The 26,659-nt window shown below is 46.2% G+C and overlaps 1 protein-coding gene across 1 annotated transcript in view; it reads right to left on the bottom strand.

The window, feature by feature from the left end:
• Positions 1–13,976: 13,976 nt before the first annotated feature.
• Positions 13,977–26,659, bottom strand: part of LOC135449100 (uncharacterized) — a 32,429-nt gene continuing 19,746 nt past the window's right edge. The window contains exon 3 of the mRNA XM_064715622.1: positions 13,977–16,031. Coding sequence (XP_064571692.1) covers positions 16,029–16,031 — 3 coding nt within the window. The 3' untranslated portion in view covers positions 13,977–16,028. The remainder of the gene's footprint in view (positions 16,032–26,659) is intronic.

Raw genomic sequence — 26,659 nt, 5'->3', positions numbered from 1 at the left:
TCTTATCTCATTTGCTGTCCCTGTGTTTGTGCCAAAGCAGAATGCAAGGTGGAGATAATTTACCCAAAGTGAAGGTGTTTTGTTTCCTTGCTCTATCAGGGTCAGGTGTGTGTGTCAGGACTGTGGGTGACAGCCACGAGATTCTGTGCAGTGTGTGCAGAGTTGAGTGCTTGGCAGATTCAGTTTAGATGTAATGTAATATAATATAGAATAATACAGTATAATAAAGTAATTAATTAGCCTTCTGATAAGGTGGAGCCAGATGCATCATTCTCTCCCCTCACCAGGGGCAAAAATAATACTGCAGGGATGAAACTTGAAATCTCTGCTGGTGTTGTGAAATTCCTGCACTCTTTATGAGCAATCACGAGTGAAAGGGAAGGCAGAGAACCAGGAAAAGGGAAAGTATTTGCAGTTTATGCAAACTCCACGAGCAAAGAATGGATGCACCCTTCAAGAGGTGTCCACACCTCTCTTTGAAGGCGTGCCCATCCCTGCAGAGAGCTGTGTGAGTCCCAGGGCATTTTCCTGCCCTGAGAACTGGAAGCCAGCCCAACATCCCTCTGCAGATTAGCACACCTTTGGATCAGGATGCTCAAGGAGCCCAAGTCACCAATAGTGTTTTCTCTGGATCCTCCTGAGCCTTTCACCAGTGAAGTGAAAAATATGACTGTGCTGAGTGATCTGGGATTTAGCTGAGCTCCTCATTATGGATTTCTGATTCCCTCATTAGCGAGCTTCGAATTTCAAGCTGGAACAGATCAGGTACAATCAACAAACCCAGAAAAAAAAATATGCACTGCTGCAATTTTAACATGACTTTCCTCAGCTCCAGGCCAACCAAACAGCACATCTGGATGGCACAGCATGTTGCTCTTGAGAGCCTGAGCAAAGCTCTGGGGCTGGGTGTTATTCAGGGCTGGTGACCAACTGGTGGTGCTAATGCTTCATTGGATGGGAGGTGAGGAAGGGTTCATCCCCTCTCACTAAATGTTTGTGTAATGAATTCGTTGAACAAACCCTCTGCAAATCACAAAGCAGCTCTCACCAGCCTTGCAATTAAAGGATGCAGCTTGAGTCCCAAGAGGCGGTTGTAGAAAATGTGTATTGCCAAATTTCATGATCTCTTCAAGGAGCTTGGGTCACCCAACATTCCATAGTCCCTAAGAGAGACTTCTGTGTGGGTTTTGTGTCTGCAAAGTGCTCATTGCCTGGGAGGGTGATTGAAAGCTGACTTGTGTGCACAGAGCTGTGGAGCAGCAAAGCCTCCAGTCAGACAGGGCTGGGTTTGAGGGGGAGCTGGGCACAGTCAGAGCCAGCAAACCTGGCTGATAGAGCACAGCCCCAGCCCTGGTGGGTGTAGGAGGCCCTGGAGCCGAGTGTCACTGCGTGCTGCAGGCAGCACAGCCATTGCCTGCAACAGAAACAGGCCCCAAGAGCTGCAGGAGTGCGAAAATAAAAACAGAATCCTGTTTCTTTCATTTATCCAAGGAAGTGATACTCCTTCTAAAAAAAGGCAAGGTGCCATTATTCCTACTTGGTGGAGGCTGCTGAGGCTCTTAGAGGTTTGTGTTTGGTGGTATTTCACAGCTCTGTCCTCTGGGTGCTGGGCTGAGAGTCACCTGCTGCAAGCAGGTCAGTGACAAGCTGGGTGAAGGATTGTCCTGCAAGGAGAAGGGAGCAACTGAGTCATTTTCTGTTGCAGCAGACACACTGTGAGAGGAAAACTCCTTTTCACACCAGCCCTGACCTGTGAGGACACTTTCCTGGAGAGACTGAGCTCCTCAGAGTGGCAGCGAGAGTGGAAGGGGGAAAGTGCAGCGGGATGTGGTGGAAGATGACTCGTGGGGGTTGCACCAGGTGATTACAGCCCTCTCTGCCCACTGTGCCCACCCTCTCCCTCAAATCATCCTCCTCTGAGAGCTCCTGGATCTTATTATATGTATATTTATATATAAATATATAAAAATGTATATATTTTCTATATTAATATACATTAATATATATAATTTATTATATTAATATATAATTTATTTGTTTATATATTAATATAGATATAATACATTTTTTTTATATTTACATACTCTGAGAGCTCCTGGCTCTTATTATATATATATTAATAAATAAATGTATTTAAAAATATGTTTTCTATATTAATATACATTAATATATATAATTTATTATATTAATATATAATTTATTTGTTTATATATTAATATAGATATAATACATATTTTTTTATATTTACATACTCTGAGAGTATGTATGCTCTCAGAGTATGTAAATATAAATATATAAAATATATATAAATATATAAATATGTAAATATATAAATATATATAAATATAAAATATATATTATATATTAATAAATATATATTTTCTATATTAATATGTATTAATATATATAATTTATTATATATATACTTCATTAATTTAATAATATATATAATATATTTTTATATTTACATACTCTGAGAGCTCCTGGCTCTTATTATATATATATATATATATATATATATACGTATTTTTATATTTACATATTTAGTCTATTCGTATATATTTACATATTTATATATTTAGTCTATTTCTACATGTTTGCATATATAATAGTTTTTATATTTACATATTTGGTGTTTGCTGTGGTGTCTGGAGGATGCTCACACCTGGCATTTCCAGTGAACTAGCTCGAGATTGCTGTGACTGGTAAGGTGCTGGCCTTTTTTCACATTTCCTCCAGGTTTACTACCATGAAACAACCTATTGGGAAACAAACATTGGCCACTAATGCCAAATATCTCCCTAATGAGCACTGCCTTATCTTTTGGTGGTGGATGAATTGATGACCATTTTTTGGATTCAGGCGAGTACCAGGTACTGTGAAGCCTAATCTCATAAAATACAGACATAGAAACTCTTCCTCTCCTCTTGAGTAGAATGTGTGCAGGTTCCTCTGAGGCCATTCTCAGGCAGGTCTCCTCCTCCCCAGAGGAAGAGGCAGCCCAGGGGATGCTGTCCCACCAGCAAAAATCAAAAAGCAAAAAGAGGGCCCTGAACTTCACCTGCTGATGCTCTCTGGGTATCAAATTAAGCTGGCAATGGCAATTGTGAGACTTCTCAAGGGGGCCTGGTGACATCCAATGGTCATCAGTTCCAGTTTCCCCTTTTTTTTCCCTCCTTCATTCAAAAAAACCACAGTATTTCTACTCCAAATCCTTTGCTAGTGGTTTTCGAAATTTTTTCCCCTTCTTCTCTCCTGTCCCTGTGCATCCTTCTTGCTGAAGGAGCAGCCCTGACAGAACCTCTCCATTTGGGATTATCCCCCAGCAATGTTTGCTTCCTTTCTGGCTCATCCTGCTTGTTTCCCATACCCAGGCATATTAACATTCCAGCTCTGATTGTCATTTATCTTTTGTTGGAGAACATTTCCTTTCTGTCGCATTCAGAAAAAAGAAAAAAAAAAAAAAAGTTAAACCAGTGCCAGATTTTTAAAAAATGAAGGTTTCTTCTCTATTTTTGTTGCAGGCACTTAAATCTCAGCTGCTTTGGGTTGCAGAATGTGCAGCCCCAAGAGGCAGAGGCGTGTTGGGTGCCCAGGTCAGATAATTTCATGCACAAGTGTCCGGTGCCATGCACTTCTGGTGAATTCCTGAATGCATTCATGCTGCATCACTTCAGAGCAGGGCTGGGGCTCAGGAATGCTGTGGTGGGAATGCTGGGGACACAGGGCACAGAGGACAGGCTGTGCTGGTGAGTGTGGCTGCGTTTCTGCATGCAGCCCTCATCTGCTGACATTTGAAAAATGTGTTCCTTAATCTCTGCGGCGCGGGATTTGCTGTCAAGAAACATTGTCTGGGATGAGCTGTTGGGATTCAGATTATCAACCAAACATTAATTATTCTTCCAACTAAACCCTCAACAGCTAGGCTAGGTAATACAAATGTAGAAAAGGAAATGGGGACGAAACATGTTCAGTACTTGAAACCTAGAATGCACCGTGCTGTAAGAACAAAACCAAATATTGTATGCATGTGAGTGTTGAGACACAGCAGAGCCAGACCCTCAGCTGGGGCTGGAAAATGCAGTGTTGATCCATCAAAAGATGCTCTTCCCACTGTAAGCTCTCGAGCAGTTCTGTTTATCCTGAGCATTTCCAGATAATGACAAGATCTGTCAGGTGGCGCTGAGGAAAGCTGAAGCCGAGGGAAGAAATAAGATCTGTTAATCTTTTGTGATAGCAAACTTGTTGGGGTTTTTTTCAGTCATGCTTATGCAAGAAGCTGCTCAGACAGACAGAAGTAGTGTAGGCCCTTGGAGAAGCTGCAGCAGGTGCCTCCCTATTGGTTTGAAGGCACTTGAGACAGTGGTTTCATGTTTGGACTCAGGCATTAATTATTTCTTATCAGTAAAACAGCATCACTACTGTCAGTTCAGCAGCTTTTCATTAGAAGGCACAAAATGGCCAACAATCTCTTGGTACAAGGGCTTTTAAGACTGAACCATCCAATTAAGAACTGACACCTGGATTATTTTCCCTTTTAACCCAATAACTGATCCCAAACAGCCCCCAATGGGGACTTTTCTGCCCGATTACCAAATGCCACACTAACCCATGAAGAAGAAGAAGCATGAAGAAGAAACCCAGGATGCCACCCTGTGCCCTCCATCTTGTTTCCATCCACAACATGCTAAAAATCCCAAAACCTCAATTTCTCACCAAGTGATCCACCTACACTTCTCTCTACAGTCTATTTCACACTTTTGTGGATTCCAGTCTATCTTGAAGTCTGGGAAACTTTCTCTATGGATGAGGGTCAGAGTCAGTGCTGCCCTGGGGGTCAGCACACCCCAGAGCAGACACAGAAATATTCCCTGTGGTGCCCTGGGTTTCCACACCTCCCCTTCCACCAAGCAAAGCATCAGAGCCTTTGGAAAGAACAACCTGTGTGTTGTGCTGACCAGGCCTCCAGATCACTTACCCTGTGCCACCTCAGGCTGACTTCAGCACAGCTCTATATTTATAGCCCTCTGTTCCACATGTGGTTAAAAGGCTTAATATCATCATGGTGTTGTCCTTGTGCTCAGCTAGGCTGGAGATTAAGTATTTACATTTCAGCACACACAACTAAATGCTTTTAAACCCGAATAAGGGGTTTAAAACCTTAGAACAGAGCCATAAAGAGCTAATGAAAAGAATAAAAAATCGGGTAGATAAAAAATGATGTAAGGTAGGGTCTTAATTTTTTATTATTAAATTCACAGCACATTAAATATTAAGTGTTCATAAACTTTGTTTTGTGCAATGATAAATTAATAATATCTACATAGACATGTTCTTTTACAACAGGGAAGCCAAGAAACATAGTGCCAGAGGACCTTGTGTTGACAACCAAAGCTATTAGAATAGACTCCTTAATCTTCAATCATAAAAAGTAGATAATGTTATTTCTTATTACTATTAAATGCAAAGTGCCTTACTAGGAAACATATATGCCATCACTAAAAATAACTACCAGGGAATGTTTTGAGCAAGGAAGAAAAAGATGTTAGCAAATTATACCTTGAGATAAATTCAGTGAAATGTTCCCTGCTAATCTCTGCCATATAAAAATTGGTTTTTCAACTTATTCTCCTGTTAACTCATAACAGGTTGCATAAGGCTTATGTCTGAGCACCAAAACAGCCCAGGTTTTACCTGGCATGTTGTACTTTAGGTAATACACCCAAAAGTCCCCAGCCTGCAGGCTGATGGAATACTTTCTGCAGTGCTGAGAAACCTCTGCTGACCTCCTCCTGGGGAGAGGATGGTGGGTTTGTGCCTTCCACCTCACCTGCAAGCCGTGAACAACGCTTCCTTGATTAAAGCCAGGGGACTTCTGCAACTTCTGTCCGGGATTTAGCAACATTATTCATTCAGGTGTTTCCTGTGGCTCATAAATATGTGAGGAGGAGGTGTCATCCAGGCCAGTCCCCTCAAAGCCAAACTCCTTGACTGCAGACCAGGCTGGGGAGAAGTATTTCCAAATGAAATGTGGCCTAAATGAAGGAATTAGGGGTTTGTAACATATTTACACATGGGCTAGACAGCAAACCCCTCCACTGGTTTCTGCTGTAGCTCCCAGGGCATGGAAGTAGATGGGTTTTGAAGACCCTTTCAGCAGCACAGCTGGTAAAGAGCAGCTCCAAGTACCTAAAACCAGTAAAGGTAGGACAAAATGTTGCTTTGCATGACCACACACAAATTTTTGAGTCCTGACACTTCAAATATTTATTTTTTTTCAAACTAGAAGTGAAAAGAGACTCGTCTGACATCACCATCAATGATTACCATTACCACCAATGGTAATGATGTTACCATCAACATTATTGGATGGATAAACCTAAACCAGGCGCCTTTGGACACACATTTGCCTTCCAAACCCTCTGCCTCTGGTTCCCCTGCACGGTCCATGCCCAGGTCTGCTGCCACCCCACGGCTCCCAGCCAGCTCCTGCCCTCTTGGGGCTTTTGGTGCTCAGAGTGACGCTGAAATGTGTTAGAAAGTCTCTTTTCCCAGCCCAGCGGTCGAAGAAGAAGTCAGAACTCTTCTATTCTACTTTTCAAGGCTTTTTATGGTTTCTTAGCTATAAAATTCTCCCTTTGGCCTGCCGAGGTCCATTCAGCAGGACAGACAGAGGCACTCTGCCCGTCCTTGGAGGCAGTGTTATCTTTTTATACTAAAAACTACATGTACAATATTTACAATAACTTCCCAGTACCTATCACCTACGTTAGACAGTGAGCTTCTACCTTAAACCAATCTAAAAGTGCCAACATCACAGCAGAAGATGGAGGCCAAGAAGAAGAAGGAGAAAGGCTGGACACACCCAGATTCCACCATCTTGCCCCCCTGAACCCCCACTCTAAAAACCCCAAAACATCTATTTTTTCACCCCATGACAAACTAACTATCATTCTACTTAAACTTTCATGGCTTGTAATTCTTCATATAAAGGTTGGTAATTGTTTTTTCCAAGGGCTAAATCAAAGGCACAGGGGTCTTGGGCTCTGTGCCAAGGTCTCTGAGCCCTCTGGGCAGAGCTGGAGCCCTCCAGGGCAGCCAGAGGAATTTCCTGGGTTCCCACACTGCCCCAGTTGGTTTTTTTCTCATGATCCCGAACAAGCCAGGCTTGGGTAAGGACGAGCTGGGGCAACACGTGGCTGCCCTTGTCTGTTCCTAAGGGTCTGCCCTGGCAGCTGATGGGAACCAGGACATGCCAGGGAGCGCATCCCGCCCGGAGCAGCAGCTGGGGCATGGAAAACCCCTGCCAGCCCCGCTCTGGGCCGGCTCCCGGGACTGCCAGGCTGGTGGGGGCAGTCAGGAGAGGATGAGCTGTGCCCCGGGGTGCAGCAGCAGCTGCTGCTCGCTGCCAGGCTTCCCCAGGCCCTGCGGCACAGCCCCTTGCTGTAGCCATGATGTTTTATGAAAAATCATTCTCGTAGGATTTTTTTCTCCTGAGAAGCCTCAGAGGAAAAGAAAAACAATAATTAACTGCTGCTGTGGAATGCAACAGGTGCATCTTTGATTGGTCCGTGTTGGTTGTTTCTAATTAATGGCCAATCACAGTCAGCTGGCTCCGACTCTCTGAGAGTCACAAGCTTTTGTTATTCATTCCATTCTTTTTCCATTCCTTTCAAGCCTTCTGATGAAATCCTTTCTTCTATTCTTTTAGTATAGTTTTAATGTATCATTTACTTTTAATATAATACATATATATCATAAAATAATAAATCAGCCTTCTGACACATGGAGTCAAGATTCTCATCTCTTCCCTCATCCTGGGACCCCTGTGAACACCACCACACCTTGCCATCCCTTGCAGCTGTGGATTCTTTGTGGTTGTTTTTGTAGGGGGTTTTTGTTTGTTTGTTTGCTTGGGGTTTTTTGCCTTGTTAAAGAACAGGGAGATGACATCCCTGAGGCAAACACACCAATGTTCTGAAATTTCAGGTGGAAACCACTGACGTGTCAAAATTGCAGCCAGGGCTGCAGGAGCTGTGCAGGCACACCCCAGCCAGTGAGCAGCCTGATGCCAGCTGCCCAGACACCTCCAAAATTTGGAAGCACAGCTCCAAAATTAGATGAGCCCGACCGTGCAGATGCCCCAGCTGCTGGACAGTGGCCTCAGAAAAGCTGTGCTGTCAGAAAGCACCTTTATAAAATGCTGTCGTTTTTTGGGACACCTAGAGAAAGCCCACAAAAAGGTCTCAAACTGATAGACATCAACGACAGGCAGGGCTTATCCAAGCACCTAATGGGGTTTAAGTGGGATAAGCCCAGGCTGACAGTGGCAGATCCCATGGGTCAAACACCTGGACAGAAATACCTGCACTCACAGCCCCGGTGTTATTGGCTCAGCACCAACCACAGGAGAAGTGATGCAGTCCAGTGGGATTAGTGGAAAGCTCCACCTGCGAGAGTTTACGGTAAGCTCCTCAGCATTTACACCCAGGGTAGTTTAAATAGTTTTCTGCTTAAGGAATTGGCTCCGAAAATCCCCCTTTGTTAAGCACTTAAGTACAGGTCGGCTCTTGGGCACAGCCTCAGCCGGTGGCGCATCCCCAGGGGCGCTGGAACCTCGGGATCAGTCCCAGCTGGAAGCTCAGAGTCAGTCCCAGGTGGAATCTCAGGGTCATTCCAGGCTGGAACTTTGGGGTGAGTCCAGGCTGGAGCCTCCGGATCAGTCCTGGTTGGAATCTTGCGGTCACTCCAGGCTGAAACCTTGGGGTCAGTCCCAGCTGGAACCTCAGGGTCAGTCCAGTCTGGAACCTCAGGATCAGTCCAGTCTGGAACCTTGGGATCAGTCCATGCTGGAGCCTTGGGATCAGTCCAGGCAGGAACCTCGGGATCAGTCCATGCTGGAGCCTTGGGATCAGTCCAGGCAGGAACCTCGGGATTAATCCAGGCTGGAACCTCGGGGTCACTCCAGTCTGGAACCTCGGGATCAGTCTCAGCTGGGCCTTGGGGTCACTCCAGGCTGGAACCTTGGGGTCAGTCCCAGCTGGAACCTCGGGATCAGTCCAGGCTGGAACCTCAGGGTCAGTCCAGGTTGGAACCTCAGGATCAGTCCAGGCTGGAGCCTCGGGATCAGTACTGGTTGGAACCTCAGGGTGAGTTCAGGCTGGAACCTTGCGATCAGTCCAGGCTGGAACCTTGGGATCACTCCCAGCTGGAACCTCAGGATCAGTCCAGGCTGGAACCTCGGGATCACTCCAGGCTGGAATCTCGGGATCAGTCCTGGTTGGAATCTCGGGATCATTCCCGACTGGAGCCCCGGTGCCCCTCCTGCAGCATCGCACCCCAGCGCCACAGAGGGGCTGCTGCTTCTCTGTGCTGCCTCCCTGAAGAGCTGCTGCTCACTTATACCTTTCCCTCTGTGGCTTTTTTAAAATTCCCTTTTCATCTATTTATTTTTTTTCAGCTGCTTCAGCTTTCTGTGATGCACTTCTAAGGCGTCACTTTGTCATTATAATATATTTATTTTTATTGCAAACCTACTCTAGCTGGAGCTTTCCAAAGAAGCCCGGCTATAGGTGACAAGCTCTTCGTTTTTATACTTGGGAGTCATTTGGTCAAGTAAAGCTGCTGTGTGTAAACGTCACATTCACTGCATAACAATTGGAGTGAAGTTTTTATGCGAAGGGCTTTTTATTTTCCAATCAGCAGCCCTGAGCTGGGACTTTTGGGGTAAACTGGTAGCTCTGGGCAGCTTTGAAGCATCACAAGTGGAGGGTTTTGTCTCCAGAAGATTTACTAGCAGTGATCTTTTCTTCAACTGTTTTATTAGCCTCCTTTTACATATGTATGGCAGTGAAGGGGGAAACCTGTTGTTGGTGAAGCACAGAGCCTATTTCCCCTGTGGTATTCCCAGCAAAAAAAAAAAAAAAAAAAAAAAAAAAGAAAGTGTGAAAAATTGTAACCCAGGGTCTCCCCAAATCTTGAAATTTAGCTTAGCACCGTGAGGTTTTCAAACCCTTCCAGCCTTCTCCACCCCCAACCCCCTCTTTTAAAGGTTGAAGCTGGGCTAACAAATTCAGCAGTGAGAATGGATGCCCTGCCCTTGGCTTCCTGGAGCTGCCAGAATAAATCTGGACCCCCTGGCCGAAAGGCTGGAAAGTTTTCTCCCACTTAACATGGGTTTTATAATTTTAACTTGCGAGTTCTTGTTGAATTGAGCCCTGTTGCGTGGACAAATTGGACAAGAAAAGTTTAAATGTTACCACTTTGGCTTCTCCTCAAGTGGTGCTGAGCACAGATGTTTGAGGGGGCCATCATGTCCCTGTAAGAATGGGGGCTTTGTGTGCATAACCTTACAAAGGGCAGAATAGCCCTGCTTTGCTGCCAGCCACAGGATCATCCTATCTTTATGTGTTGATTTATTAGGCCAGGGATGAATGAAACCGTAATTAATATTACTGAAGCATTAGAGTCTATTTAATTTAAATGCCACTGAATATTTCACTTTCAGTTGGGAGTGACAATGTGTTCGGGGCTGTTGGTGAAAGCCTCAGCCATCTGTTACCCCTGCTAAGAAGGGAAGACAAGAGAGACACAGGGCAACAGAGAGCACTGAGCTTTGTGGCTTTTCCAAGCCTCCAGGATCATCACTCAACTCAAGGGCAGCCCAGAAACATTCCTGCACACTGGACCCTATAGGGGAAAGGCCCGAAAGGGTTTGGGGACGGCACAGCTCCCTGAAGGATGGAGAGAGGGGGACACAGAGACACAAAGGTGGAGATTTACAGTAAGTACATTTGTGAATGCACACCTAAAGTGCCTCTGAGCACCTGCACCAAAGCGCCGTGGCACTGGAAAGAGGGCAGAGCAGGAAACGGCCCGACCTACAGATGGTGTAAAAATATTTGTAAAGGGGGAAAGGGAGGGAGGAAAGAGTCAAAGCAAGGTCTGGTTTTAGTTAGCCTGAGCAGTGAGGTTCCAGCCCAGCTCCATTGCAGCAAACACTCAGGCTTTGACTCGGTGGGTATCACAATTTTGGGAGCATGAGACGCTCCCCATGAAAATCACAATTTTGGGAGCATGAGACGTTTCCCACGAGCTGCTGCTGCTGCCAAGTGGCCTCCAAGCCCGAACAAAAAATAAAAAAAACCAAAAATGGCATGGAAGGGGGAAACAAAAAGGGCAGCAGGCTCAGAGCGGGGAAGATGCTGCGGGGCATGAAGTGAGCAGGAGGTGAAGCATCACCTTTGCTCCTGCGGTACCAGGGGAGGGAGGAGCTTGCCGGGGCTGAAGGACGCTGGTGGGAGGCTCCGTAGTAGTCCGTGGGATGGTAATTAGCACAGTGGGTTTTCTTATAATTGGGATCATTTGTTCTCCCAGTTTTTCTCCTGCGAGCTGATTTCACGCCAGAGGGAAAGCTGTGTGACTCACACCTTGCCATGCCAATTAGCTGATAAACATCAAATGTAAACAAAGATGGCCTAATTAAGGCTAGTCGCCCAACCTCTACGTGCATCTTGTCAAAATCCCACCAGCCTTTCACGTCCAGACTTGTTTTCTTCTTTGCCGGGGCTAAATTAGCGGCTTTGCACAAGAGCCTCTTATCTTTGGGAGAATCTCAGAGCAGGTAATGAGGAAAACTGGGAGCTGGCCGCAGGAGCCGTGTCACCCCCTCCAGGTCAGCAGGAGCCTCATGCCAGGGCTGAGGGCAGGGATTTGTGTGCCAGGGGGTGATGCTGGAGCTGACCCTGCAGCCGCATCCCGAGGCATTCGCTCCATTTGTCTCCCTGAGCGCTGCTATCCGTACGTGAAATCTGCCATGTGTGTGTGTCCCCTGCTGCTCTCACCTGCTGTGAAAATTCATCAGTCGGAGTCCCCGGCTTGCCAGGGGCCCGGCTCGCAGCCCGGGGAGTTATTTGCGCTTTGGAGCGCATCCCCGCAGCAGCGTTTCACACCCACTTCGCAGCGCCGCGCAGGTGAGCCCCGGCACAGGAACAAGCCCAGGGAGGGATTTCCATTCCAGGAGGGATTTCCATTCCAGGCGGCATCCTAATGAGAGCCATAGGATGGTTTCGTGGCATTATAAAAATTTTTAAAGGGACGGAAGTATCAAGAGACCATCTGGAGCATCCCTCTGCATCAAAGGATGTGCAGGGTTCCTGAGGCTGCCTCGGCCCATCCCGCAGCCTGGCCCGGCTTCTCGTTGGCCTGGCTGGCAGGGAGGACACACCTCGGGCTTGAACCGAGTCCCTTTGGCACGCACTGAGCCCGCTTGGTGCAGACCTACCCGGGAGGAGCACAGACAGCGAGCGCTCCCCTTTGTCACTACCTTTAATGAACTCAAAGGTTGTCATAATCCCTTCCTGCTCAGCACCTTCTCCTCTTTCATCTCAGCAGCTCCAGGTGACTGATGTGTTCTGCAATAAATCCTGTTTTCCAAGCCTTTCACAGTTTTCAGCACTCAGCTCTGAGGGTTCTTTGAGGCTCTCTGCTGCTCCCAAAGCAAAACATCCCCATGGGAGCGTGGCACCCGCCTGGCTGTGCTTCACCCCATCCCTGGCCTCACCACGCTTGTCCTTTGCTCCTTCCAGCCCAAAATGCTCATCCTGAACACCAACCTGTCACAGACATCTTTTGCGAAAAATCCTTTCTTGGGATTTTTGTCCCTTCTGAGAAGCTGTGGCCTCCACAACAAGATGTAAACAATGGTGTTCTGCTGCTGTGGAATGCAACAGGTGGATCCGTGATTGGTCTCCTGTAGATGTTTGGATTTACTGACCACTCACGGCAGAGCTGGCTCTCACTCTCTGCCGAGAGACAGATCTTTGTTATTCATTCTTTTCTATTCTATTCTTAGGTAGCCCTCTGAGAACTCTTCCTTCTATTCTTTTTAGTATAGTTGTAATGTAGTATATATATCATAAAATAATAAATCAAGCCTTCTGATCATGAAGTCAGCATTCTCATCTCTCTCTTGACCTGAAAACCCTTGTGACCACGGTCACACCAACCTTCACCACCCTGTGACCACAGTCACACCAACCCACCTCCCTGTACTGCTCCTCCTTGCTTTGGGTCACCTGAGACTGGGGTTGGATAATACCTGCTCCAGGACAGGAATGACAATTCAGCAGCGGCTGATGGCAAGGCTGGCCATCCCCCAGCCCAAACTGGCACTGAAGGCCCTGCTGCTGTCCTGCTGCCCCTGGGGGCTGCAGGATCTCTTCATCCAGCCCACATTGCCCAGCCTTGCTCAAGGAAGCTTCCTGAGGAGGACTACCATCCTGAAGTGGGAGAAAACTGGAGGCAGAGCTTCTTTTCTTCTCTCCACATGGCAGTGTTAGCCTTCAGAAACACATCACAGAATGATTACATGCAGGTGCTTTTATTGAAGAGCTCTGGGTGTCAGGGGTACCAACCCAAATCTGACTCCGACATGCGTTCGGGATGAACATGTTTTTATATTCTATCGTTATATAACTTTCATGTTAATTATTAAACTTATATTGTTCTATTACGTACATAGATTTCAGCCAAGCATGGGCTCCTAGTGGCCCCCCTCAACTTCTAACATAGTTTCTCATTATTCTTCTTATGATTATACAATAATTATATTTAATTGCTAAACAATCATCACATCTAACAATTATATCATTTATCATACTGCTTACACAGGTGCAATTTCACATGATCTGGCAAAACACAAAACCTAACATTTTCAGAGTCTATCTTGAACATTTTTCCAGGGCCCCACTATCAGCAGGACTTCCCCTGTCTCAAGCTGCATCAAGGGAAATATAGGTTGGATATTAGGAAGTTTTTTACAGAAAGGGTGAGAGTTTTGAAGGAGGAGTTATAAGTTGTGTTTACAGAAGTGCATTAGGTGGTTGAGAATTTTTTGCCAGAAAGGTTATAGAAAATTCTGAATTTTGACCCAGGAGGTGGTGGAGTCCCCATCCCTGGGTGTGCTTAACAAACAAAGGGCTTGGTTGGGGTGATGGGGATGGCTTGGACTGGATGATCTTGAAGGTCTCTTCCAACCTGGTCATTCTGGGAATTCTGTGAAAATAACTGGAGTGATTTAACACATTTTGTTCTTGACAAACCCCTGTTGGCGGCTTCCCCCGGAGTGTTTACAAATAGTTGTGTGGCTATTTATTCCAGCACTTTCCTGGGGTGAAAACCTGGTTGGTTGCCTTGTCTAAAACTCACCAGTGCCTCTCTTACTGGTGTGAAGGTCCTCAACAAGCCCTTGGTGGAAGCTGCTGATGGTTCTGAGCCCACCTCAGGCCCTTTGCAAGCCACCCCAGGCAGCCATGGCCATGAGAGCAATAAAGCACTGCTGATATTTCCCTGCTTCCCACTAAAGATTACGGGATATCCCTCAGGGAAATTTCCTGTTCTGCTTTAGTCTGCTTGATTTATCATTTATCCACGTGTGGGAGAGGGATCTGCTTCTCCCAGGGGAGGCAGCAATCAGCAGTGCTCACCTTTCTTCTCCATGGCCAGTCCCACAGTGTGGGTCAGCATCCCTGGGAATGATCAGGTTTGATGGAAGGAAAGGTGGAGGAATGCAGGAAGGGCAGGCGCAGTGCAGCTGTAAAGGATGGCCAGTCACAGCCTGGCAGCAGCTTTTCCTTCCCAACACCCTGCCTGGAGGAGCTCCAGAAAGGACTCTCCCCACTGGTCTGACCAGCCTGGGAAGTAAGACTGAGTGGATCACCCTTTGTAGTGGAGGAATGGGATGTGTACCTTTCCACACAACAATTAGAAGTAATTCTGACATCATTTATTCAAAGAACCCTATGGCCAAAGCTTCGAACCTTTGGAAGTTATGTGCCTCACAAATTATACAAATAAATTATCCAAATACTGGGCACTGATTCCCAGGGTAGCCAGGGAGGATGTGAGTGGAGGAGCTTCACACAAAACTGCTGGTGTCCCAGCTGGTGCAAACACACAGAAAATCAAGCAGAGAAATCCAGGTTGTGATGCCTTGAACAACAAGCTCTGTTCTAGGCTGGCCTAGAACAACACTAGACTGAGCTACAGAATAAAGCAGGGATTGAGTCAAAGCATCTCCTCCATGGATCCACCTTGGGCAGCACCAGAGCCCAGCCAGGGCTGCACCCAAGATGAACCAAAATGGCCCCAAAATGCAGGAGCGCTCCCGGGCTCTCTCCCTGGGATCAGTTCTGCTCCATTTGCACCTTGCAGTTCATTGTCCCATTCCAGCTTTAGCCCAGGCACTCCCACCCTGCTTGTTTTTCTCTCTGCAGCCCACGGGGTTTGTGCTCTGGGGCTGAGATTGGGATCATTTGTCCTTGGTGCCCAGCTGGAGCAGGAATTGTTTTGTCTCCCTGCTCTGTGCACAGAGCTCACCATCCCTGAATGGGAAGCTCAGACCCACCCACTAAAGCAGCACAGAATGTGAAAAATAGAAAAGCTGAACCCTGAGACATCAGTTGCACGGAGTGTAGGTGTACTCACAGCTCACATCCAGCTTACAGCACAGAAGTGAAGGTGTGAAGATATCTGGACTGTTTTAAAGGGTAAGTCATCTAATACCTACTAAAAAAACCCAATTTCATGGCTGTTCAAGAGTCTGGTGGCATTCTGGGGAAGACAATTTCAATAGCATGTCAAGCAGGCCCTTGTCGGGGGTGTCAGTAAGAAGTTTTTCTATTTCATGAACTTATTATTGTCTAAAAGCATTTTGAAAAGAGTTTACCAGCTAATCAGCAAAGTGACATAATTATGCCAGATGACAAAGCGTTCCCCACGTTTGAGTTTCTCCTCTGGCAGGGCTCAAAACAACGTGGAGCCTCACAACTGTTTAAATTCCAGTCAGATCCTGCACGCTGTCCCCACTGGCCTCCAGCTGACTCATCCTTTTTAGAATATTTCTTTTCATTCCTGTGTCTGTAGGCTGCACATCCCGGAGCTGGAGCCAGACCAAGCTGGTGCTAGCCAGTGTGGTGAACCAGCATTTCTCCATGGTGGCTTCATCAGCTTCCACTGGATTTCAGCTTTTACTGAAAAGGAAAGGGAAAAAAAACCAATGAAGCTCTCTAGGGAGGAGGAGGAGCAATCTTTGTGGCAGTGGAGGACTGCTCTGGGGACAGGCTTGGGGAAGAGAAGCAGTGGGAAATTGTGACTGAACCGCTGCAGCGGTTCCCAATGGCAGCGTTGTCAATGTCCCCCTGTCCCCACCGGCACACCCAGGGCAGATGGCACAGGGACACTGAGGGGAGATGACCCAGACAGGTTTACAAACGAGGCTGCTGCAAGGGTGAGGTGACCTGGAGCTTTCTGGAGTGTCCCTTCCCCAAGATCCCTCAGGCACATCAGCATCCACCCTGTCCTGAGGCTGCATCCCTGTGCCTGCCCTGCCTGGCACTGCTGCCACCTGCCAATGTCCCTTTCTCTGCATGACAACCAAAGGGAGAAGGATGCTCACCAGCCAGAAAAGCACCATGTAAGTAGAAATGGAAGATTTCCAGCTCCTAAAGAGCTACCAGTGAGCATTTCCAAAGCAGCGTTAAAGAGCACTTTGAAGTACAGCTCGTGAGCTTTAAAAAAAATGCATTTGGGGGGATAAATCCACATCTCATTCCAAAGAAACAAACCAAGCTGCATTTTACTAAATATAGGCACGTAAAGCACAGCAAAACTCATCAAAACTCTCAATCACATCTCCCAAAGAGATGTGTTGTGACAGGAAACCAGCAACACCATGAAAATAAGGGCTCGGTATCCCAGCGCTTACACGCACGAGTTACCTCCGTGGTGTGAGCAAAGCCACTGCATCAAACACTCAGGATTGCACCCCTCACAGCTCCCACCAGCTCCCTTTGTCCCCAGAGGGTGGCCCAGACTCCCAGCCCTCCCTCTGTGCCCACAGTGAGTGTCCAGAGCTCTGCTTTTCCCTCATCGCGGATCAAGCAGAAAAGCAACGCTGAACAAAAATAAAATAAAATAAAATAAAAGTAAAAAAAAGCTTTATTGATTGGGTTATAAGAAATGATCCCCTCTGCAGCACAGTTTACACTAAGCCTCCAAATCTGACATCTCTTTGAAAGCTCTCTTAATATATCCAATTATAGATTTTCAGCAACTTTGTGGAATGTCGGCTTTCCCGGCGGCTGACCCCGGAAAACACCATTGAAACCAGGAGGGATTTTGCTATTGAGCTCAGTGGGGGAGGATCAGGTCCTACATAATTTTATTGTCAGCAATGATGACCTCTCTTCACAAATGAAGAATGCCCATCCTGAACCGTGGCCCTCGGAACGTAAACCATTTATTTTTATAGCTGGATCCTTCCCCAAGTGGGATATTTTGTGCATGGTTAACTTATCCCAGGGCTTTAAATGCTTGCCAAGTGGCTTTAATAGCAGGATGTTGTTTAAAAAGATTGGGAAGGATTGTGGGCAGTAATAGAGATAATTGCCAAGGAGAGATAAATGAATCTTCAATCTCAAACCAACTTGGCTTTATCACTGGGTCAGGAGGGAAGATCCAGAAAAATCCCCTGTCTAAGACAAAATGTGTAATGATAGTTTGGGATTTAGGGAAGTTGGCAGCCATCGAGATTTTTTGATAAAAACATCTTTGGAGGCTTTAATACAGGTTTGCAGTTCCATATAAAGGCATGAAATCCCTTTTTCTCTCCGGGGATTTGGCACTGTGAAGTAAAAAAAAAAGCCGGAGGTGAATTTGCAGGAGGGGAGCAGTGACATCCTGAGCAAGGAGCCTGGCAGGTGGCACTAGGGCAGGGGAAGGGGCTGAGCACACATCCAGGCAGGTCAGGAGGGTTTTGTCACCTGCAAGGGGTACAGGTGTCCCCAGGATGTCCCTCAGTGCCACCCCACAGCCACCTGGTGCTGCATGCCAGACCCAGAGCTTCCCTCTCTGCTCGGGAAAGAGCAGAGAAAGCACACCCAGGACACATTTGAGTGTGTTTATTTATTTATTCATTCACCAGGGTTGGAAGCCAACCATTTTAATGAGGAATTATCCTACCTTACCACACAGAATGAGGTGCTGCGTGACGCAGCAACTTTTCAGCTCAACCTTTTTTAAAAACGAGTTGCCAAATAAAGAGCGTGGAACAGGGAAAAAACAAGGAGTGACTTCAGGCAGGTCTCTCCTGTTGGGATTTGGGGGCTTTGAGTGGAGTGCCAGCTTTTCTCCCTCTGTGACCTCCTCTCTTCCCCTGCCTGCTGTGGGACCCTTGCTGCTCCCTGCAGTCCAGGCTGCCCAAGGTGACTCCTGCAAACACTCACAGGGCTTTTAAAAACACAGGGAAAAGCATTTTAGAGAGAGAATACTTATTTTTAAGCAAAGGCCTTGCCCAGCCTGCAAGCAAGGGGGACTTCTGGGATGTAATCAGTCCATATGGAGCACTCATGGGGCTTTCATGAGAGTGGAGAAGGCTTTTTAGTGAATTATAACTTATTTTTCAGCAAAGACCTTTCCAGCTCCAGGCTTTTCCCAGTTATCCTCTTACCAGTCTGCTTTTTTCCTTTCCAAAGCCTGTATTCCCAGCTATGAGAAATAACATGGAGGAAACCCAGAAAGATTGTACCAGGAGAAGCCTGACAAAAAGATTTCTCTCCTTATGATCTGAACAGGAAACAGCGACCTGATTTTTTTCCAAAAGGAATATTAAAAAAAGGCAGAGCGATGTGACACGAGCGATACAAAATGGGACGGGTTTGGTTTTCGCTGTTTCAAACCACCCAGCCACTTCCCACATTTGGAATAGGAAATAAGAGTTGGGGAAAAGCTGTGGAAGAGGTGGATAGTTTGTTATGACAAATTTTCCTGTGTAAGTGAGGTCCAGGAGGAGTGTTGTTCTTGTGAGAATCACAAAAAAAAAAATTTATAAAAAAAGGAAAAGGAAATGGAAAAGGAAGAGGAAAAGGAAAAGGAAAAGGAAAAGGAAAAGGAAAAGGAAAAGGAAAAGGAAAAGGAAAAGGAAAAGGAAAAGGAAAAGGAAAAGGAAAAGGAAAAGGAAAAGGAAAAGGAAAAGGAAAAGGAAAAGGAAAAGGAAAAGGAAAAGGAAAAGGGGAAGGGGAAGGGGAAGGAAAAGGAAAGGGGGAAGGAAGAGGAAGAGGAAGAGGAAGAGGAAGAGGAAGAGGAAGAGGAAGAGGAAGAGGAAGGAGAGGAGGAGAGGAGAGAAAAGAGAAAAAGAAAAAGAAAAGAAAAAAAAAAAAAAAAAAAAAAAAGAAAAAAGAAAAAAAAAAAAAAAAGAAAGAAAGAAAGAAAGAAAGAGAAAGAGAAAGAAGAAAGAAAGAAAGAAAGAGAAAAGAAAGAAAGAGAGAAAGAAAGAGAGAAAGAAAGAGAAAGAAAGAAAGAAGAGAAAAGAAAAAAGAAAGAAGAAGAAAAGAAAGAAAGAAAAAAAGAAAGAAAGAAAGAAAGAAAGAAAGAAGAAAAAAGAAAAAAAAAAAAAAAAAAAAAAAGAAAGAAAGAAAGAAAAGAAAGAAAGAAAGAAAGAAAAAGAAAGAAAGAAAGAAAGAAAGAAAGAAAGAAAGAAAGAAAGAAAGAAAGAAAGAAAGAAAGAAAGAAAGAAAGTTAGTTCAAACACAAGACATGAAATAAAACTGGGGCACAGCCACCCCAAACCATGAAAACCAAATCCCCAGCTGCGTTACCCCAAAGGAGAACCCCCTTGCTGGTGTGGGAATTGCAGCCTGGGATTCCCAGCTCAGGGATTTGCATTTCCAGGCTCCCAGCCCTTCTCTGGGGAAGGGGTGCAGCCTCCCCAGGCCCTCAGCTAAACTCGCCACTGCCTGGGGCTCCTGTTCACAGCCCGCTTGCCTTTACCCTGGACATGCTCACACTTGGCGGCATTATTCGGTGCTCTGGCTCTGATGATCCCATTTTTTTATATGGCTGACACCCAGACCTGCTTGCCTATTCCTGTGGATTCCCGTGAAGTGCTGTCATGGCTTATTACCTGTCTATCTGCCTTCAAGCCTGGGTGACTTTTAATTTTTTTTGAAGCTTAATGCTGGGAAAACAGAATCGTTTCAGGTTGGTTCGGTTCACCTCCTTGGATGTGGGGATTTATGGCGTATCATGCTGCAGCTTAGGAGCTGGTTTCACAGCAAGGCTCTTAAAAATGGGCTTATTTTATCTGAAATAAACCTTTTCAGGAGGTGAAAAGGTATCAGCAAGGGGGGAGAAGAGAGAATATCCTCACGGGATTTCGGAAACTTCCGCAGCCTCTGCTCCGTGTTGTTTTCCAGGCTGAGCAGCCCTTGTTCATGCCTCAGTCTAATCCAGAGTTGTGTATTGGAGCTCGGTGATAATTGGAAACTCTTCTCACTCCAGCATTTTCAGCTGTTGTAAAAGTCTGCAGCTAATGTCATAACAAGAATTAAACTGTCTCATCATATTACGCCCGTCTTGGCTGACTTCGCTGGCTATTAAGGTGACAGCGCATTGATTTAAAATTTGTGTTAATTGTTTACCCCTTCTTGCAGAGGCTTTCTTGGGGGTTTTGTAGCAACCTGCAGGCCTAGCTGTTGCTGGAGATTATCTTTGTGTTCAGCATTAGATGGACTTAGAAAAATGTCCTTTGTCTGGATCACACCACCTAATACCCCAGCCCGTGGATTTCTTTGGCATTATATTCCCTGCATGGGCCGCTTCTAAAAATAAGGTGGTCAAGAGGGCATGGCTGGCCTTGATCTTACTTTAAGAGGATTTTTTCCCCTTCTCTGATATTTATTTATATTTGGTTGTTTTCCATTTTTATCCATTTTGCTGCCTACTAATAGCAAAGCTGGTTTTTTTTAGGATAAAGTTATCACTCTGCCTGCAAAACTTTTCACCTTATTTTAATAGAGAAACCACTACCCACCAAAACAACCCATCATCCTCAAGCCTCCACTTTTGGGTTGAATAAATCAATCCCCATGTAAGCCCGAGGTAACAAACTTTTTATCCAGAGCTGGGAATGAAATTTGCTTTGTGCCATGTGCTGTCTCTCTGGCACAAAATGGGCACCACCTCTGCTGGAATTTGGTAAGCTCTGGGAAATAGGAGACATTCTCTATCTTTTCTATGATCTAGTTCTTCCAATCTGCAATCAGTGTGTTTCTCCACAGATATTTGAAAAAGAGTCATGTTTTTTTCCCTCCAAGACTGTGGGGTAAAAAAACAGTCACTGCAGGCTGAAACATTTCAGAATTTCTGTTCCCCTTTGTTGTGTTTTCTGTCACTGGACTGAAGCAGCTGCTGAATGGGAAATGGAAAGATCTAAACTTGCCTTAACAGAAAACAAAACAAAAAAATTCTTATTTAAGGGGAAAAGTAATTGAGTAAATAATAAATATTTTGTTCTGAGATCAAAATGCCACTGACATCGCCAATTGTTTTTTGTCCCAGGTGTCAGGCACTTTGGAGCAGACCTCGGGCTCATTCTTGGAACGTGGCTTTAGCTAATGGACAACTTCCTAAGGAGACACACTCTGCCTTCCCCTGGCAAAAAGTGCTAATCTCACAACCAGCCCTGCCCTCACCCCATCTCCCTCTCGGTCTTTTTGTGCTTTTTAGTCAAAAAAAAAAAAAAAAAAAAAGAAAAAGAAAAAAAGACAGAAAAAAAAGAGCTTGTGCATGAGCCGCAACCAGAATTCACAATTCTCCCGGGGCCGGCGCATTTTGCACGGCTTGTACCTTATTAACACAGCCGCGAGTTGCAAAACTATTCCCGCTTGTCTGAGTTCCCGGCGTTTATTCCTGGGGAAAACCGAAGCCCTCCCAGCTGCCATTAGCCAGCCCTTCATTAGCGAGCAGCATTCAGTATTTATATTTCGCTGCCATGAATAAAGGATGCGCTCTCCCGGGATGCGAGCGGGGCAGGGATGCGCTCCAGCATCTCCCGCAACAAGTGCGGGCTCGGAGCAGCCTCACCGGGCTGGGATGTGCCCACCGCCAACCTCTCCGCCCCAGCCTCCAAAGCCCTTTGTTTCACCCCTGTTTTGATGAACTTCTCTCCCTTTTGATGTTCATCGGGAGTTTAACTACGATAAAAGGCGCACAATGGCGAGATTGTGGAAGGGGAAAAGGTGCTGCGAGAGCACAATGCGCTGCATTATCCCCCTGGCTCCCCTGCGCCGCTGGCTTGGCAGGCGGCAGAGGGAGCGAGCCAGGGTGACAGCCTGGGATCTGTCCCGGGCCAGGGTGACAGCCTGGGCTCTATCCCGGGCCAGGGTGACAGCCTGGGCTATATCCTGGATCAGAGTGACAGCCTGGGCTCCATTCTGGATCAGGGTGACAGCCTGGGCTCTATCCTGGATCAGGGTGACAGCCTGGGCTCCATCCCAGGACAGGGTGACAGCCTGGGCTCCATCCTGGATCAGGGTGACAGCCTGGGCTCCTCTTCAGGTGACACCCTGGGCTCTACCAGGGTGACACCCTGGGTCTCTAGTCCCGGCCAGGGTGACAGCCTGGACTCCATTCTGGATCAGGGTGACAGCCTGGGCTCTGTTCTGGATCAGAGTGACAGCCTGGGCTCCATCCCGGGCCAGGGTGACAGCCTGGGCTCTGTCCTCTATCAGAGTGACACCCTGGGCTCTGTCCCAGGTCAGGGTGACAGCCTGGGCTCCATTCTGGATCAGGGTGACAGCCTGGGCTCTGTCCCCCAACATCTTCCCAAGGGGCAGGCGATGCTCGCTGCACTTTGGGGTCTGGCTCTTCGGTGGGCTTTCCTTCAGACATCCATTTCCAGCGCATCCTGCTGGAAAGGAAACCCCCAAAAGTGGGCACAGAGGGAACCCCTAAATGTGCTATTTTTACTGTCTTTCCACAATTTTATGAAGAGCACAGGTGAACCCATTTCAGAAGGCAGGATGGGGCAGCAGGGCCAGCACTTGTGGCAGTGTCATGTCCCCAGGCCAGTGCCCATTTCCCCCTGCCCATTTCCCTCTGCCCAGACCCTCTGCCCGTTCCCATCAGCAGCCCCTAAGCCGCCTAAGCCTCCTTCCAAATTATCTGTGCACATCGACTCCTGGCACCACCCTCTTGTTCCCCGCCCGGTGCCACCTGCTCAGATGTCACCTTGCAGCGCCCAGCAACTCCCAGGGAAAGTTCCAGGCTGCACCCCTGCAGGGGCTGGCAGGCCGAGGTGACCTGGGGACGCCTCGATGGCTCTGGGGACACCTGGGTGGCTCTGGGGACACTTGGGTGGCTCTGGGGTGGCTCCTTCCCCCTGCCAGCCCCAGCCCTGCCCCTGGGCAGCTCCTGCTGCTCCCAGCCCTGCCATGGCACATGCCAGCCCTGGGCACACCCTGTCCCCGAGGCTGTGGCTTCTGTCCCCTCCCAGGCTGGGCACATCCCCAGAGCCCACCTTGCACCCCACAGCCCACCTCGGTTGCCCTGGCTTTGGGATTTTTTGGGATCTTTTTGTGCAGCACCAGCACAGAAAACCCCTTTCTGTGAAGCCCCATCCTGAACCAAACCCTTTTCCCGGGATGCTGTTCAAGAGCAGATCTGCAGCTCGGGGTGGATTCCGAGGACAGGGGTCTGTCCTGCCCGAGCTGTCCCTCTGTCTGCACACCTCTGCAAAACCAGCACAGGGTCCTGCTGAACCCATGTGCAATCTCATTTCTCCTCAGGCTGCCTCTGCCACCAGCAGCTGTCCCTGAGTTGGTGTTTTGTAAAGAAAATTGTACACAGACCTTCTGAAAATATCATTTCTCACCTGAGAAGAGGTTTGAGGGGTTTTTAATATCCTTTGAGTTGCTGAGTTTAGGGATAGCTCATTCCCTGTATTTTTGCTCAGATTTTTAACCATGTCTTATGGCATCTGCATTCACTGCTGGTCTGACCTACTTAGGGAAGTCAAAGATCCTGGAGATTAAGCTGAACAATTCACTTCAATGCATACTTATCATCTCAGGGTCGTGCCAGAATACTTTAGTTTCTAATAATAATTTCTTGTTGTTCAAACACTAGTTGAAAATTTGCAATAAAAACAAAAAACCCTTCTCTGCAAAATAAAATATTTTTTCTTGCCTGAGAAAGCAAAATCTGTGAGCTCAGATAACAAAACTGCACCAGAAATGTGCAAAAGGATTTTTAACAGCACTGCTTATTCACCCACACGAAAATCTACCAGTGTGTACCATGGTGTGCCAGCCCCTCTAAAATTTAGTTTAACTGCAGTGAAAAAAAGTTATTTTTTAAAGAATGCTTTGCACTGCATCCCCATTTCAAACCCAGAAAGCAAACAAGTTGTAGCAGACCTTCTCTTGCAAAATGAATTTGTCAAGCTCTCTGCATTTTGCTGAAGTGTAAGAAACTCAAATAAAAGTGATCCTAAAGTTAAGAACCTGATTTCAGGGCAGAGACTGGTGGGGATTTCTGTGCTTACATCGACCCTTCCTGAGGTTGGAAGTGTGGGTAGATTTTCTTGTTGTCAGAGGAAATCATGAATCCAAGATCCCAAAGACTGATTCCCTCTCTATTGCGCAGCGCAGCTCATATTTTGATAACATTCTGCAGATACAAGTGGAAATAGGAAATCACTTGCAATTTTCAGACGGCACTTGGGTTCTTCCTTTTCTCCATTACATTTTTATAAATGTTTTATATTTTATATATATTTTATATATAAATATATATAAATATAAATAAATATATATGATATATATAAATATATTTTATATATTTTATAACTATACCTATAAATATATATTAATATGTAAATATATAAATATATGTCAAGCTTTCACAGCAAATGAAAATTGCCAGTGCTTAGCAGCTTGCAAGAGCAGGCAGACCCTGACCCAGAGCCTCTTCCCATGCTGGCACAGAAAATCTCTGAAAATTTGGCACGAGAATTTCAAGCAGCTCCCGGATACTGAATATTTACAAACACCTTCTTGCCTTGATTAAAAAAAAAAAAAAAAAAAAAAGCTTGGAGTGTAATGTTGTATTTTCCTGTGTTTGATGCCTTGGTGTGTGCTTGGGAGAGTACAGCTGTGCTGTTTAACACTGCATTTTTCCAGCTTTTAACCCATATTTTGAAGCCACAGCCAAAGAGCCTTTCAGAACCACTGTGGCCGTGGTGTTAATGGCTGGGAAGCAGCAGCTGCCAGAGGAATGTTTTTCTGTGTTTTTGACCATTTATGCACGAGCTGGAAGAGGTTTTTTGCTCTGAAGCAGCCTGAATGAACTGCTGTTATCACCCAGCTTCTGCCTGCACGTCCAGTTTCAGTGACCCACAGGTGCAGACCTGCTCTGCCACCTCACCAGCTCTCGATATACCTGACGATATCTCTGGATATGCCTTGCTGGGCAATAAAATGCAATTAAAATGTGCAAAATGAGTGGGTTTTGCAGTGTTTTATTCCTGCAGGTAAAACCCACTTAGCAAAACTTCGGTGTTGTACTGTGTGAGAGCTTTGTGCTCAGAAATGCATTTCTGCAGGTTTTTTTCAATGAATTTCCTCAGGTGATTGATTTAGAGGTGGCTGAATAGTGGTAAAATACAGAGTGCACACAATCAACACAAATCACTAGTATTAAGCAAATGCCAGATACTCAGAGAATCTTTATTGCTTTGGAGTATCTCATATCAGTAAAATAAAATTGTTTTGTGCAACACAAGACCAAAACCATTTGCGAAACAGCATGTCAGCCCTAACCAACTTAGGTTAGGCCAATTTAGATTATGTCCAATTTCTTTCTAAGCTCTCTAATGCGAGGGCTGTGTTGCTCTCTTATTGCCATAACCATATATTCATTAGTTTTTTCCTTAATCAAAAATCAGTTCCACTCCTGGATGTTGCTTTAAAATTAGGCCCAGACCCCTGAGCCTGCAAAGATCCAGGGGGACCCTCAGCAGGGAAGTGCAGAACCTCAGGAAATCCCTTGCAGAAGCAGAAGAGGAATATTTCCAGGAGCAGAATTTGTTGAAGGCCCCCTCAAGGACCATGGGCACACTCCAGAAACACTGTCTGCACCAGGGACAAATCACAAAAGAAATTACCCTAAAGCCTGGCTAGGCTATCCTTGAAAATTGGGGTTTGGTGCCACAACCTGAATTACCTCCATGCCCAGAAGGAGCCAATCTGGATTTTGGGATCCCTGAGGAAATTCCAGTCTGGAGGGCTGATTGTGGCTCAGAGCTCTGCTTTTGTCCCCTCTGTGTCCTTCCCCCTCCAGGATTTGGGGCTCTGGAAAGTTTTCCACCTTTCAGAGAGCTTCCCTTGCCCTGTAGAGAAGGGCAGATCACACAAAGTGGAGCTATCTCCTGTGGCTGCTCCCTCCTGCTAAACAGCATATTTCTGTCTGTGTTGGACTGCGTTTTTCTAGCCCATCTCCTTCTGCTCTACATGATCTGTCAATATTGGGTTTCTTCTCATTACACTTTACTCTCCCTTAACGTCTATTCTTCCTCACTGATGGTTCCTCCCTCCACCACGGCTTTTTCCACTGCTTTGACTCAAAGTGAAACAGCCAGAGTGGTATTTAAAAGTAGTTTGTTTGGTTCTGTCTATTTGCTATGAAGCACATTATTTGTATCAGCTTCACTCTTTGGGTATTTTTAAGGAGAATGCAATATTCCCTTAACTTTAACTCCTTTTTTTTTAAATCTTGCTTCAGGCACAGGCTCCAAGAGATGTGCACACAGCACAGATGCTTA

This window comes from Zonotrichia leucophrys, chromosome 5 (assembly GCF_028769735.1).
Source record: "Zonotrichia leucophrys gambelii isolate GWCS_2022_RI chromosome 5, RI_Zleu_2.0, whole genome shotgun sequence".
Classification (NCBI taxonomy): domain Eukaryota; kingdom Metazoa; phylum Chordata; class Aves; order Passeriformes; family Passerellidae; genus Zonotrichia; species Zonotrichia leucophrys.
Note: the sequence above shows the minus strand (reverse complement) of the source record. Positions and strands in the feature narration are given on the sequence as shown.